This window comes from Pyrus communis, chromosome 3, assembly GCF_041283825.1.
Source record: "Pyrus communis isolate YQ-2024b chromosome 3, ASM4128382v1, whole genome shotgun sequence".
Taxonomy (NCBI): Eukaryota; Viridiplantae; Streptophyta; class Magnoliopsida; order Rosales; family Rosaceae; genus Pyrus; species Pyrus communis.
The window spans coordinates 21,906,562-21,922,926 of NC_142567.1; the positions used below are offsets into that span (position 1 = coordinate 21,906,562).

Below are 16,365 nucleotides of genomic sequence, written 5' to 3' on the forward strand. Positions count from 1 at the left end.
TTGGTATCAAAGCCTAACCCTGATCGTGGTGTGCCGACGAAGATGTCGGGCCCCTAAGGGGGATGGATTATGACATCCTATATCGCCCAAGGGAGTGATCCTTATATGTATATTCTCATCCTTACCTAGTACGAAGTTGTTTGGGTTGTAGCAGCCGCTTCCTATTCCAAAGTGGAAATGGGAAAACATTACTATGGATTTTGTGTACAAACTTCCGCGTACACATAATGGTTTTGACGGCATTTGGGTGATTGTTGATCGGTTTACTAAGTCAGCGCATTTTATTCCAGTGAGGGAAAAGTATTCTTTGGGTCGATTAGCTAAGTTGTTCATCTTGAAGATTGTGAAGTACCATGGTGTTCCAGTGAGCTCCCAAAAGGCCTCGTACTAGGTAAGGACGAGAATATACATATAAGGATCACTCCCCTAGGCGATGTAGGATGTCACAATCCAACCCCCTTAAGGGCCCGACGTCCTCGTCGGCACACCAAGATCAGGGTTAGGCTTTGATACCAAATTGTCACATCTCCGCCCGGGGCAGATCATTTCCCGGGCCCGCTCAACCACCGTAGCACGATATTGTCCTTTTTGGGCCCTGACCACGCCCTCACGGTTTTGTTTTTGGGAACTCACACGAGAACTTCCCGATGGGTCACCTATCCTGGTAGTGCTCTCGCGCGCTACTCGCTTAACTTCAGAGTTCTCATGGAAACCGAAGCTAGTGAGCTCCCAAAAGGCCTCGTGCTAGGTAGGGATGTGAATATACATTTAAGGATCACTTCCCTGGGCGATGTGGGATGTTACATTTTTAGGGTTGTACAAGCTTACCAAAATTTGGTAGAATTGGGGATATATAAAGGAGAGGATCGGCCATAATGTTAGGGTTTTACTCTACACATGACGACATCCTATTGGCTAAGGTTTATGGAGATATATTCTCAAGATATTAAATAGGAAATAATATCTTAAGATAATGGAGTAAATATCCCTAGTTGATTTAAATAGAGATTACTTATTTGAATGGAGTCAATATTCAATTGGGAATGTATTAAAGATAGGATTTACCACCCTATCTTTATTGCTTTGACTTTTCTTTGTTGTGGACAGTCGTATTCAGTTGTAGGATTTTCAGGAGTGTGAACTGCCTGTGGGAGTATCTGAGAAGCCTGCCCATTTAATGAGGGCAATCTTGTCTTTCTTGGGCAAAAGTCCAAATGTCACCTCTATAATTTTTGAGATTATTTTAGGCTCCACACCACTAGACCGTAGTATTAACTGGTTTCCTCATCTTAATTTTTTTTTGAACAAACGATATTATCTACACTAAGAGAAGGGGGTGGCTAAGCCTCGCAATGGGCTAGCAATAATGTCATTCAAATTTGCCTTTGGTGAGAATCGAATCTAAGATCTCTCACTTACAAGTGAAGAGGAATACCATTAGACTGTAGTAATCAACATAAAAATTTAGAATGCTACTAAACCCAACCCAGTGTCTTATTTTCTCACCCACATGATAATCTCACCTAAAGTAAAATGTTATTTCCCCACCCACCATTATTTCCGACCTAATATATTTTGTTTTAAATAACTCTAATTTGTTTTTAAATACATTAAAATAAATAAATAAGAACAAAAAAAAAAAATGAAAGATAATGCAAGACCTGGACATTCATCATCTCCTCCAAACCAAGCACATCCTTAACATTATGGCATCCATTTCATAATATCTCTTTTTCTACTAACCCAAATATGCCACCCCGATCTCTTTCTAGATCCCCACCCTCTATTTTCACCGAATTCCATATCTATGGCCCAATATTCCCTACCCCCTGGCAGACCCCAGTACTCACACATGTCACTGTCTCACAAAGACCCCGGATCCCAAACCACTCTTCTTCCTACTTTTCTATCAAAGTCGCAGATCTCACCGCCAAGGATCTTTCTCCTCCGTTGAAGTTTCTCACATCCGTCTAGGACACCCATTCCTTCCTCCAACCTTTATGTCGATGTAGCCCAAATCTTTTTCAGCCTCTCTCGATCGTAGATATCACACCCCACCCACCATTATTTATTATTTTAAATTATTTTTTGTTTTTTTTGAAAATTTTAGTAATTAATTAAATAGGAGTTTAAAAGTCTTTTTATAGAAGGATAAATATGTCATTAACACTTTTACTAAATGAAGAATGAGAAAATAAGACACTGGATGGTAATATCAGCACGCAAAACTTATTACAGATGAGGAAGCTGTGAAAACTAATTTTTATTGCAGAAAAATCAATAATTTGGTACAATTATTGTGCAACAATTTAATAAGAAATTGAAGATTTTGGGGTTTGAAAATTATGTGCCAGAAGCAGAAGACAAATATTCAACCGAGCATGTTTTAATTTATATTGTTTTCAGTGGGTAGGGCACACGTGTGCGGTGAAGATCTCCAATCCTTTGGGGTCCATTGTAGTTCAGTTCCAGTCTGTTATTATCCAACGGGGCATTCCAACATGAAGGACATGGACACCCAATGAGTAGTTGATTGATTAATGCTAGCACAAGGCTTGTTCACAATCACCGTCAAGAATGTTCTAGTAGTCATCGGGGGATCAAGAAATGACCACCTTTTGAATTTGATATCAAAACTAGAAAGGTATAAATGAATGGGCTTTTAATATTTTATTGTCAACTTTTAGTATCGAATCTAAAAGGTAAGTAACTATGTATTCTTGGTTATAAATGAAACTCCTCATTATATATTTTGATTTGTGCAATGAATAGATCACTACTTGACAATCAATAATATAAGATTCCACATCGACCAACGGAGAGGGGGTGATATGCCATATATGTACATGCCCATCTCCATATAGCACGAGGCTTTTAGGGAACGTACTGGCTTCGGGTTCCATCAGAACTCCGAAGTTAAGCGAGTTCGGGCGAGAGCATTCCTAAGATGGGTGACCCATTGGAAAGTTCTCGTGTGAGTTCCTAGAAACAAAACCGTGAGGGCATGATAAGCCCAAATCAGACAATTTCGTGCTATGGCAGAGTCAAGACTGGAATGTGACAAATAATGTCTATGTGCACCGGCGGAGCCCACTAAAGCCCACAAGGGTCACTTGACCCTTCTCACAATTTGTAAAATATGTCTTCTTACATGTAATGTTATAAAATGTGCTAGGCACTGCAGGCAGGGGCCTAGACGGTTTATTTTTTTATTTTTAAATTGAATTTATTATATAACATATAAATACATGTCTACTTATACTTAAAAAAAAAAAATTGTATTGGGATATATAAATAACAAAATAGAATGAAATATAGATTATAAAATATTACAACATATTGAAACATGAGGAACAAGCATATAATGAGTGCTCATCCAATTATTGAACAAGTCTCTTACAATTCATTAAAAAAAATAAAATGCAAAACAAAAGTTATCTATTTTTTTATCTAAGTGAGACTCGTGACCTAGATGGGTGCCTAGGTAGGTCTAGGCACCCACTCTTGATTTTCAAATGCCTAGAGATTAATCAGGGCAGTGACCAGCTGCCTAGCACCTAGGCGGTGATAGGAGGAGATTTTTAGAACAATACTTATATGTTATATCCAAGTTTTTTCATATTTGTACAATAATATTTGCCCCTTTAAACATAATCTAATATCATATGTGCTTAAGAATCCGAAGACACTTGGGCTTAAAGGTGCATGTCAGTTCATTCCTTGCCTTCAACTTTTCAATTTATTCACATGCGTGTCTTGAATTTGTTTGATATTTTTTCAATAAATTTTAATCAGCATTTGATACTGTTATTGTTTGTTCATCTTTTCAATCTCTTTCCTTGATAAAATTTTGGTTATACTTGGATTAAAAAAAATTGATTATACTTATCATTAGTATTATTATCGTATGAGTTTGGAATAATAATACAATTAGGTCGTAAATATCAAATTTGTAATATTCATAATAATATTATTGATGTGTAAGATCCTACATATTAAAGTTAAGCTGACCTTCCTTATTAGATATATATATATATATATATATATATATATATATATTTGTTAAGTGATAGATTTGTTAAATTAGATGTTAGATTGGGGAGCCGACATGGTTCAAACCAATACCGTAATGCAAGGGCAACACTCCTCTCCACTACTGTGGTAGAAGACCACTTACCTTATTAAATATTCTGGCTCCGCCACTTTATAATAATTAAGAAGGCAAAATCACATGCAACTTAATTAGATAGAATAAGGCTGTTTAAATACCAAAAATAACAGCTTACAAAATATCTTTATACTAATTATGGAATAACTAACACAAAGAATAGATAGTGATATGAAGCCTGAGTCCCTTTCATATCATATAAAAGAAAGACACATTGTCTAGCATCTTTTGCATCCACAATGCTATATTGCAATACACTATTGAGGATTAAGTAGTGAGTGCCCTTCCCAAACATACATGATCAAACAGTCAGTTCCATGTTTCAAGTATTAACTATTAACTAGTATTGCACCCTTGTACTTAGGCTCGTTGGTGGTTCATTATGAATATGTTATTTGATATTAACATTGTCGACTTGTTATATACATTTTGACGATCTTTATATGGTGATTAAGAAATTAAGTGGTCCCGATTATAAAATGTGTACAACGAACAAACGTTATTAACAAAGGGTGGATATGTAACCCCGTGGGATTGACACAAACAACCTCATGGCGTCAACGTAAGTATTATTATTTTTTTCTTTAACAACTTATCTTGAAATGTGGAACTTCATGCCTCAATCGTGCACAATCTTAACCACTTAAACTATAAGCCCATATTCCTTATTGTGCCTGAATTACCTGAATTAGTAGGGTAGTGGCCATGTGCTAACATATTTTAATAACGATTTGATGCACCTTATTAGATCAATGTGATGGATTAACTAATTTCATCTGTCCCAATAAAATAAACAAATAAGAGCAAACATTAACATAACTTGCTTCATTGTAGGACAAACTGTTGTGTCTCATACTTTTGCAAATTCGTACTTACTGTACTTTCAATGTTCATAGTTCTATATTATAATTTATTGTTGATCTTTATCGATTAATACCAAAATCACAATTGGCCACATGAAAAAATTAAATTAACAAATGCATTTTAATTAGTTACAAATAAAAACAAGAGGGTTAAGTACAAAAAACTATCTAACATTTTGGGGTGATTTCAAATCAGTCTCAATCTTTTAAAACATTTCAAATAACTACCTAATATTTTGAAATTAGGCATGTGGTAGGATACCGGGACTTTACCAACATTGAGTGATGATGCTACTAGCATTAAATCACTACAGGAAAAGTGAGTATTAGGGGCGTAATATTAGATGCAGAAATAAAATTTTGTCTCTAATAATATTCATTAGGGGCAAAAACATGCAATTGTCTCTATTAAAGTTATAAGGACAAACAATAAACCGCCTCTACTAATTTTATCACTTTTAGGGGCGGAAAAAATTACCTTTACTAAATTTAGTTATTAGAGGCGAATTCAATTAGCCCCTAATTCAAGTAATAATTATTTAAATTTGATTATTTTTTCATTAGAAGCGGATGTTTGTACTTATTTATTAAAAAAAAAAAATTCTATTTAAGACAGATATGTTTAATTACTAATTAATTTTTACAAAAAATAAAAATGAAGGATATTACTATTTACCCGGAAAAAAACCATTAATTATCTAAACCCTAATTCAAATCCATACCCACTACCCTCATTTTTCTCTTTTCTCTCCACTGCCGCACAGTTCATCATTTTCCCGTGTCCTTCATTTTTCTTCCCATCCCTTTTGCTTGTGCATTTTTCTTCCCTTCCCCTTCTCTTGTGCAGATTTAAACTCGTCCTCTCTTTCTTTCATTCTTCATAATCTTTTGTTATCTATTTTTCCCTTGCTACTCCAAGAGGACTAGAGGAAAGGCTACTATGAAAGAGGCCATCACTAGCGGTGTAAAAACCGACAAGAAACCCCAATTACTGTCAGATTTTGGTATCAAATCGTGCAATGTCGAATAGGGGGACCGACACCACTGCTAGCATCATGAAAAGGGTTTTGACGTCGGTTAGTCCCCTTAATCTGCCACCAAGAAGCAAAGAAAGTAATATAAAATAAAAAAGAACAACAACGTCGGTTAAAAGTGACATCGAACATTACGTCGGTTAGAAGCGACATTAAATTCTGACATGATGGTGGTCTTAACCGACATCAAGTAACAATTAAACAATTAAAATATCAAACCTACTGTCGGTCCTAAACCTTCAGTGATTAAAAATCCATATCTAAAGGTTCCTAGTTCCTACATCAACCTTTCTCTCCCTCTCTCTCTCTTTGATTCTCATCACATTTCAATCACTTTTTCTCTCTATTCTTTTTTCCTTTTGTCAAAATTTTCTTCAACTATATCAATTGAATTACCCCTTTTTCATCAATTGGATTTGATGTGCTCGACGGTGGGGTTGCAGACACAAGGCAAACTAGCTGCAAGCATGTGCCAATTTCACTTATGCTTGATTGCCGCCAAAGATTTTTCCTCAGATATAAAGCTCTGTGTGGATAACTATATTGTAACTAAATTGATAACACCAAATAAACTTCAGAGAGCCCGATTTGAAAAATAGCTATACCTGAGTCTTTGATAACACATCCACATAAAAGCCTTTGCAAGTTGCTATACATTCAGAAAGCCTATGAGGGATTTCTCTAATTAGCTTTGCTTGTTTTGTAGTTCAGTTCTCTCTCGATTGAACTAATTGATCATTCAATTATCTCTTCAAATTCTGGACATACTGCTTGTAGTTCTCAGTTGATACTTGAAAAAATTTGATAAGTGAAAACAACACATAGAACTTAAGCAATAAATAGAAAAACAAAGGTCAAGGAAACGAAAAAAAAAAGAAGATGAAAATTAGACTGATAGGAGCTTCATCACTTAGTGGGGAGTCTTTTGAAGGTAATCAAGGTTAGCTACGAAACCTTTGTTCATTTTCAACATGTGTCTTCATCAACCACATCGCTAAAATCATATGAAAAAGGGCTAAAACTGAGCTAAAAGAATATGGAATGGGGACTGCTGAAGATATCCCTTTGAGAGAGAGTGTTGAGGGAAGGACAAGGAGAAGGGGAAGGGACCAGTGGCACGAAGAAGAATGGTGTGAAGGGAAGAGAGAGATGAGTTTTAAGTAAGGGTTCAAAGTTTCAAAATTCGACGATGTTGGTAAAAACCGACACCACCTTCCATTGACATCACCTACCTAGTTTCGCCTGCAAAACTAATGGGAAAATTTCAACCAAAATATTGGATACACTATCAGTCAGATGAGATTGACCTTAACTTGTCCACTGACAGGAAGTTTGAAAATATTTAAAACAAATGGTGTCGGATGAAAACACCAAATCAAGTATTTCATGCGACAATAAATTTATGTCGGTTGAAAGCGACACAATTTTCTTTTTATACAACACCCCCATTTAAAAAGATTAAAAGCTATGTCGATTATAAGCAACATTAATAGTCTATGTCAGTTATGAGCGACATAGACAGTTTATGTCGCTTATACTCGACAATAATTCCGACACCATGTAAGAAGGGTGTCAAAAATGTCTTATCTGCCAGTATTTTATGTAAAACCGACACCAACCACTGACACAATAAGCCACTTTTGTAGTAGTTTTGTTTGAGAGATGATAAAACTCGTTTCATTTGGTTTGATTGAAGGGCTTTTTCCATCCTAAATTTTTAGTTTTGTAGGTATACTTGAGGGGTTTTTGAATAATTTAGAGTGGAAGAGAATTTCATGAATAGTTCGGAATAAAAATATCATTTGATTGATAGGGAGAAGGAGGTTCTAAAGAATTTTCAGAGGTAATTACCTTGTGTTAATCTTTGTTTATTGAATTTTCTTATATATTGAATTGATTTGTGAAATTTAGGATTGATTTTTTCTGTTTGTTTGTACAAATTAGTAAACTTTGTAATTTGACTTTGTTGTTTGTTGCGTTTCATTTTTTTCTTTTTGTATTTGTTTATGAACATTTGTTATTGAGAAAGACTTGTGTGCTGCTGCAAAATAAGAAGATGAACTTAAAAATCTAATTTGCAAAGCTTGAGAGATTGATAGAGAAAGGAGAAGATTTTGAGATCTGGAAAGAAGAAGATGAATCATGTTGGGTTTGAATATTTTGAATGATTCAAAACCAATAACTGACATTTGGGTGGATAATGCATTTATTATGTTGTAGATTTTTTTATATAATTGAAAGTATTAGGAGTGGATGTAATTATATGCTCGATTTAATTTTTTTATATAATTAAAAAGTATTAGGGGTGGATGTATCTGCTTGTAATGATGTGTATTTATAAAACTTGCCAACGTGGCAACAAAAACATTAGGGGTGGATGTTTGACATTTTGCCTCTAATAACAATAGCAACGGCTCTTTTAGGGGCGAATCTACTATCTGCGCCTCCTTTTTATTAGGGGCAATTTTTCAACATATTTGCCCCAATTAGGGGTTTTAGAGGCAAATATTTCTGCCAATATTTATTCAATTTCTTGTAGTGAATGATGAGGTGGACAAATACTAATGTTGATTTTCACTAATCGACGTCTTTGGAGTTCTAATCTCCCAAATTGACCCATTTTATCCAAGTTAAACAATAAATTTGTTAAGCTAAATGACATCAGTTTAAGGATTCAAATTTCCATAGATGGCTTGAAAGTTAAACACGTTTAACATTGTCCATTTCATCAATGAACGCTAATGAACCTAAAAGATATACATTTTTCAAAATCTTAAGTAGTTATTTGGACCAATTTTGAATCACTCATAAAGATTAGATGGTTACCCGGACTTATCCCAAACAAAAGCATGTTTAATTCCTATGTTGGGTGGTAAGGTGCTGGGCCATAAACTACATGCCGGCCTGTGGGAGGGGTCGAGATCTCGCTGGCTTGTCGGATTAGATAATTATTACTTTCCTTGTAAATGATCATCCATCATTAAACAAATATTTTCAATTTTTTATTTTTTTTATTTTTCAAATTAGCCTGCATAGTTGTTTGAATTTATGAATATGTCCCACTGGCATGACGTCGACAAGTTGTAAGCTGGCCTGATAGCCTAATCTAAATAGCATCGATCGATTTATACTTTGGTGACTTCAGAAGCTAAAAGACGAGTACAAAACCTAAATAGCATCGATCGATTTATACTTTGGTGACTTAAGAAGCTAAAGGACGAGTACAAAATTTATTCTAATTCAAATCAAGTTGTATGGCCTGCATGCATGGATGGGAAAAGTTTTGTATTTCCTGGAAAATGGAGACATGCTTTTGATGGAAGTTTTTGTTTTTTTTGGGTCATAATATAATACAACTTTGAAAAATTGAGCATATATCGACATTGTGTTCCAACAAAAAATGACTAAGAGTGTGATGATTTATAAATTTAGACGTCGTAAGTTCGTAACTTCCATGCACACATATCTTACTTAGTTACATGCAATAGGTCAAAACATTAAAAAAATGATTCAAAATTGAGTTCACATGATAAAGCACATTATTGTGGCTAATTATTCACTCAAGAAGTAATCGGGACAGTTTTTCTCAATACTTACTCGTTATTTTTGGGCTTTACATCCAAAAATTAATAGAATTCAACTTGTGCCCCCAACGATACCCAAATGCACTTCTCCTTCCATAGGGTCAATCTTATTTTCTTTAACTACTTGAACTCGAGATACAATATCTTTTGATCACTTTGTGATGAGGATCACAAAGGGAAAATCAAGGGCGGACTCTTTGAATTGATTTAGTCCAACTTCTTCAAGTTTTGGTGGTCGCTCTCTCTAGAAAGCCAAATGTCAAGAAGTCAACAAATGGGTCACCGCAAGGGTGTCAAGGCAAATGTTCTATATTTCGGTGCCGTAAGCAATGCTCCGCGTGAGTCATGTGACAAATATATACAAGAAAATATATAGAAGTGGAGGGTTTTTTCCTCTTTTATGTCAAACAAGCTGGCAATTTGTATTAATATAATCTTGGATAATATTGTGTGTTTTTGAATGCATACATAAACAAAATTTGATAGGGAAATGTTATTGTTACTTTAAAATTTTTATTTTGCATTTTTTATTGGTGTATTTTTTTTTTCTAAATAGAGAAAATTTTGAGTGCACAATAAGAGTTTTCGAGTGCTAATAATAATTTCAACTATAAGTTAATTTAGATCATACAATTATATATGTTGTAGTCACATCTTAATAACATATGAATTCTTTAAAGGAAGTTTTTAAGGGAGGAGATTCCTAATTTTATTTTATTTTTATAAAAATTGGGATTAGTTGGTGGGCCCACATCACATCAAACTTTAACAATATAAGCCATCTATTTTTTAAGTTTCACCTCATAGATCATCTTTACAAAATATTAGCCAAATAAAAAATATTTGAGGCATCTAATTGAGTTCAAAGAAATTGACAAACACTTTGTTCTTTAAGAAATTTCAACGTGATAATTAAATAGACAAATAGTTTCGGATTGAATTAATTTTTTGCAAAAATGATCAATGAATCAAGATTTACAAAATCGACAATTTGGATCGTTGAAACTCAACGTGAAATTGCCCAACTAGTCTCAATTTTTACGCAAAAATAGAGATCCCTTTGAATTAAAGGTCTATTCTCTAAATATAAATTAGAGAGTTTTAACGAAATACTTCTAGTACTGTTCATTTTTAACGAAAAACCACATTTTTATCTTTCCATGATACTATTTACTATATATTTATTTGTTATTTTTCATTAAAACTAAAAATTTTCTCAACTTTTCGTTAATTTTCTTTATAAATTACTCTACTCAATCACAACTTGAAAAGCAGGCTAGAAAACATGGGAAAGACACGTGTCGAGATTCCAATTGCATGCATATCAAGCGTAGTCAACTCCTCCTCGGATCTTAAAAAAAAAAAAAAAAAAAAAAAAAAAAGGTAAAATATAGTTACATCTGATCTGAAACTCTTCTGAAAAAACAATTAGAATAAAAACAAAACTGAATAAGCAAGGCAATTGAAGCTTCTTCCTGTCTTTTCTCAACCTTCTCTTAATCTCTCTCGTCTTTGGAAAATTTGGACATACTCTTGTGGCTCTGTCTCTCTTTCTTTCTTATATCCATTGACAATGGAATTATGGAAAGTATATAAACCACTAACAATATTTCTTTATATTTTTGAACAGAATATGCTAATGAAAATTAAATAATTATTGCTTTCCTTATATAGGTTAATACTTCAGTCATTTTCTCAAAATTCCAAAAAATATTTTGACGGGAAGAACAACGCCGGGGACTTCAATTCCAAAAAATATTTTAGACTTTCCATTTTTTGAGCTCATTTCTAATTATTTTATTTTCACAATATTTTATTTTTGGAGTAATAGCAGTTCGGTTTTGAGCTGAAATCTGTAAGAAACTAGAGAGAGTGATTTCATAGTTTGCTGAAGCTTGGCCATGGCCCATGGCAGACATAAAAACTTGTAAGTTTCTCTCTCTCTCTCTCTCTCTCTCTCTCTCTCTCTCTCTCTCCCCCCAAGATTCTTATGGGTTTTAAGTAAAACCCATTTGCCAGATTCCCAGAGTGCTAAACCTGTTGCATTTATTTAATTAATCTTGATTTGAATATTGATTTCGTGTTTAACTGTAATTATTTATTTCAAATTATTTTGGTTTAATTTTCTATTTAGTTTCGCAAGTTCAGGGCGCTTTACATTTTTGACTCATTCAATTGCTTCAACAAAATATACATACAGGAATTTTGGAAGGCCTACTAATTTTTATTTTTTATTAATCAAAAAATAAACATTTTTTCCCCTCAATGGGTATACACAAAAATCTTAAGGCAGTCACATGTTTGCCATGCGCTTTTGGGGGTATAGAGTCTTTACAGCTTCATCTCCAAGTTGACATCTTCCTTATATATTTCACATGTTCACATGATTCCTGGTGAATGAGTACCCATGGCTGCGACATCTTCCCTGTTCTTGTGGCTTTGAGCTCATGCCCGCGTCATTTTCAGCTTTTATTTCGAAGAGCCTAGATATTTACATACAGTTGATTCATGGCCTAATATACGTTCGATTATCCGGTTGTACGTTTTACTACTGTCAATTCTGTTAATTGAAGGCAAAGTGGTATTCCTAGAGGATTGCCATGGTTTATGGTAATTCAAAATCTATCAGGTACATCTTTCTTCCGAATTCTGTTTCGTTTTCAACCAATATTTGGTCATCTTAGTTTATGTTACCGTGTTCTAAACGATATTTTACAATTGGGTTTCCGTTTTTGTTATGAGTTTTGTAGTCTAATCATATAGCTTAGCATAATAAGCTGGTTTCTATTTTTTTTTAAATTCTTTTTATTCACATATGAAATTTGAAATTTTCAGATTTCAAGATGATGTTGAATTAGCAAAGCTACCTTCGGTCAATGGAGTTGGTGTGGTTAAGCTTAAGTACAAGATTGATGGGGCACAAGTAGCAGAATCCTGCGAAAAGGAGGTTCTTGGGAAGACTGGAAAATCTTTAAAAGCTAAAGTTCTGTCCAGAGTCTTTTCCGAGGACTATGAGAGAGTGCAGAAGAAAATATTAGATCCTCGAGGACAAACTATTCACCGTTGGAACAAGATTTTCTTAGTAACTTGTTTAGTTTCTCTGTTCGTGGACCCTCTATTCTTTTACTTGCCATCGACGAGAGATGAATTCTGCATTAGTATTGGAATCCCACTTGAAGTTGTTCTAACAATTGTTCGATCAGTGGCTGATGCATTTTACATAATTCAAATTTTTATTAACTTTCGTAAAGCTTATATTGCACCTTCCTCTCGTGTATTTGGGAGAGGAGAGCTTGTAATAGAACCTTCAAAGATCGCAGTGAGGTACCTACGCCTGGATTTCTGGATAGACCTCATTGCTGCCCTGCCCCTTCCTCAGGTATGTTACTTGAAAACTTCTTGTTCACCATTGAGACAAAGCAAATATGCACTAAATTCAGTTCTAAATTTTCATCTTCCTCTCAGGTGCTGATTTGGATTGTAATCCCAACCCTTAGGGGTTCGACAGTGACAAACACAAAAAACTTCCTTCGGTTCATCATAATCTTTCAATACATACCAAGGCTCTTTCTTATATTTCCGCTCTCATCACAAATAGTTAAGGCTACTGGCGTTGTGACAGAAACAGCATGGGCAGGGGCTGCATATAATCTGATGCTATACATGTTGGCAAGTCATGTAAGTCTAAACAAACCCGTTGTTTCTCTTTTCGTAACTTTGAATAAGATAGCTAGTTGTGCATCTACAGCTTGATCACAAATAATACTGTAGTCAGTGTGTAGACTGAGTGGCTAAGCCTAAGGATTTTCACCCAACCTTATCTTTCTCCATCATATAGAAACACAAAAGAAGGAATAATTACAAACTTACTTGGTTTTTACAAAATGTGTTACAGTTAAAAGTATTTCAGAAACATATGGAAATGACAAGTTATTTTCAGTTTCAGCTGTCATAATTCATGAATGGATTTATTTGACTCTTATTAACCCACGAATTTTAGTTTTTTTCAGTCTAAGACTTGCTTGGTTGGTTGAAACCTGAAACGATCATCTGTCATTGCATATAATGACCAAATTTGAAATTTCTCAATTCCTATTCTCGTATTGAATTAAACTGCCGAGCTCATCTTCCTGACTGTCTAACAGACATTTGACGAATACTCGTTCACACCTTTCTTTTTCATTGAATAATCAAGTATTTAAGGAAAATGTTAACCTACTGTGCGTTGCTGATTTTTTTTTTGTTTTTCTCTGTGAAAAGGTTTTAGGAGCTTGTTGGTACCTTCTTTCAATTGAGCGGCAAGAATCTTGTTGGAGAAGTGTTTGTGATCTTGAGAAGACATTGTGTAAACCTGATTACTTTGATTGCCGTCAGGCTCAAGACCCTAACAGGAAGCACTGGTACAAGTCGAGTAACGTCACAAATCTATGTAATCCAGATAACAGTTATTATAAGTTTGGTATGTATGGCGATGCAGTGACATACGATGTTACAACCTCGTCATTCTTCAACAGATACTTTTACTGTCTCTGGTGGGGTCTAAGAAACCTCAGGTAAGCTGTTTGTTTCTATATCTGTTTGTGATGGGCATTAACACATTTGTGAATAATACTTTTAACATTACCACCTTATGTTCTTTGTAGAATTTTGAGCAACTTATATCTGTAACTTTTTTAAGATCTTCTTCACTGGATGTTTTTGCAAAGGGGCTAATAATGTTTAATGCAGGTCAAAGCTTAGGCTTGCCTAATTTAAAAGCCTAGGCTTGCCTAATTTAAAGTAGATGATTGAGTTATTTTATTTGAAACTTGTGCAGTTCTTTGGGACAAAATCTTTCAACAAGTACTTACGTTGGAGAGATAATGTTTGCAATAATCATTGCGACTGTTGGGCTGGTTCTGTTCGCATTGCTGATTGGTAATATGCAAGTAAGTCGTTGGTCAGTGATGTCTCAGTAGGCTTTTAAATGTACCTTAAATTGAGCTTCTATACAGTCTGGACTTAAATCTGAGCTTTTAGACAGTCTTGCCTCTGAAATTGGCTTGTTACTATGCAACCCATTATATTCTTGGATTTTTTCTAAGTTCTGATCACTCGTTCTTTACAATGGCAGACATACCTCCAATCCACAACTGTCAGACTAGAAGAGTGGAGGATTAAGAGAACTGATACAGAACAATGGATGCGTCATAGGCAGCTGCCTACGGAACTAAGACAGTCTGTACGGAAGTATGATCAATACAAGTGGTTGGCTACTCGAGGCGTTGATGAGGAAATTCTTCTTAAAGGCCTACCTATGGATCTTCGAAGAGACATCAAGCGGCACCTTTGCCTTGACCTTGTTCGTCGGGTAAGTTATTATTATCTTGATAACCGGTAGCACAAATAGATTTTTATTGATACTACCACGTAATTTTAATTGTAACTATACAAATTTTTGTGTATTCTTTTTCATTTGGTGAACAGGTTCCTTTGTTTGATCAAATGGATGAAAGGATGCTAGATGCAATATGTGAAAGGCTCAAACCAGCCTTGTGTACTGAAGGCACATTTCTAGTCCGTGAAGGAGACCCTGTCAATGAAATGCTATTCATAATCCGGGGCAACCTTGATTCTTACACCACGAATGGTGGTCGAACTGGATTCTTCAATTCATGCCGTATTGGTCCAGGTGACTTCTGTGGTGAGGAACTTCTGACATGGGCCTTGGACCCTCGTCCAAGTGTAATCCTGCCATCTTCAACGCGCACGGTCAAATCCATCTCTGAAGTAGAAGCATTTGCTCTAGTAGCAGATGACTTGAAATTCGTAGCATCCCAGTTCAGAAGACTTCACAGCAAGCAACTTAGACACAAGTTCCGGCTCTATTCGCACCAATGGAGATTATGGTCTGCTTGTTTCATACAGGCAGCATGGCGTCGATCCAAGAAAAGAAGGGAAGCAGCCGAACTCAAGGCTAAAGAAAACCACAAAGAAACTGAGCCTGCAAAAACCCCGCCTGTGTTGGGCTTGGTTACTTACGCAGCAAGGCTTGCTGCAAGTACCAGACGGGGTGCCAATAAGCATTCTGGGTCAGGTTCTGGAGTCGTTAGCTCATTGCAGAAGCCAGCGGAACCTGATTTTTCTGTTGACGAGGAATGAATGGAGAATCCATGCAACTAGGGGCCTTAAAATAGGTTTCAATGGATGATCTATGCTGTAAATTACTCTCTCGTAGGACATATACAGTCAGATTCAGGAATGCCTTAATGTAATTGTCCAGGGCATGTTTGGTACTCTTCTTGAATCCAATTTTTTAAACTAAAAAACAATTTTCAAGTTTTAGGCCTTAAAACTTGTTTGTTATGACTATTTTAAAAAACTGAACTCAAGACTAACTAAAAAATCTAGTTTATTCTCTAAAAACAGAAAATGTGAGTTTCTAGAGTTTTTAAACTTGAAACTCACTTTTTTTTTTCTTCTCTCCCTCATCCCCTCTCACTCCAATGGCGCGTTTACTAATCCGTAATTAAATTGAGAGAAATTGAATTGAGTAGGAATTGGATTGAGGAGGAATTAAAATGAGGTGGAATCAGAATCAGATTCCTATTGAAGTTTACTAAAATTGTCTGGAAACGGAGTAGGAATGATATTTGAATCCATATAAGTTGTTTACTAATTGTCATGAATCAGAATGAAAACTAATGTCATTACTAAAATACCCCTATTCTAAATAA

General features: G+C 35.1%; 1 protein-coding gene across 1 annotated transcript; it reads left to right on the forward strand.

Annotated features, from left to right (window-relative positions):
- The first annotated feature begins 11,955 nt into the window (after positions 1-11,955).
- Positions 11,956-15,983, forward strand: LOC137716084 (protein CNGC15b). Its single transcript, XM_068455478.2, has 7 exons — positions 11,956-12,278; positions 12,485-13,028; positions 13,115-13,327; positions 13,910-14,202; positions 14,466-14,577; positions 14,763-14,999; positions 15,116-15,983. The coding sequence occupies exons 1-7, from the start codon at positions 12,250-12,252 to the stop codon at positions 15,788-15,790; spliced, it is 2,103 nt and encodes a 700-aa protein (XP_068311579.2). The 5' UTR covers positions 11,956-12,249; the 3' UTR covers positions 15,791-15,983.
- The last annotated feature ends 382 nt before the right edge of the window (positions 15,984-16,365 follow it).

Excerpts from the sequence above, each read along its gene's own strand:
- LOC137716084 (XM_068455478.2), top strand. The coding sequence starts at position 12,250 with ATGGTTTATGGTAATTCAAAATCTATCAG. Across the intron at positions 12,279-12,484 it reads GGTAATTCAAAATCTATCAG|ATTTCAAGATGATGTTGAAT; the intron begins GTACATCTTTCT and ends TGAAATTTTCAG. Across the intron at positions 13,328-13,909 it reads TATACATGTTGGCAAGTCAT|GTTTTAGGAGCTTGTTGGTA; the intron begins GTAAGTCTAAAC and ends CTCTGTGAAAAG.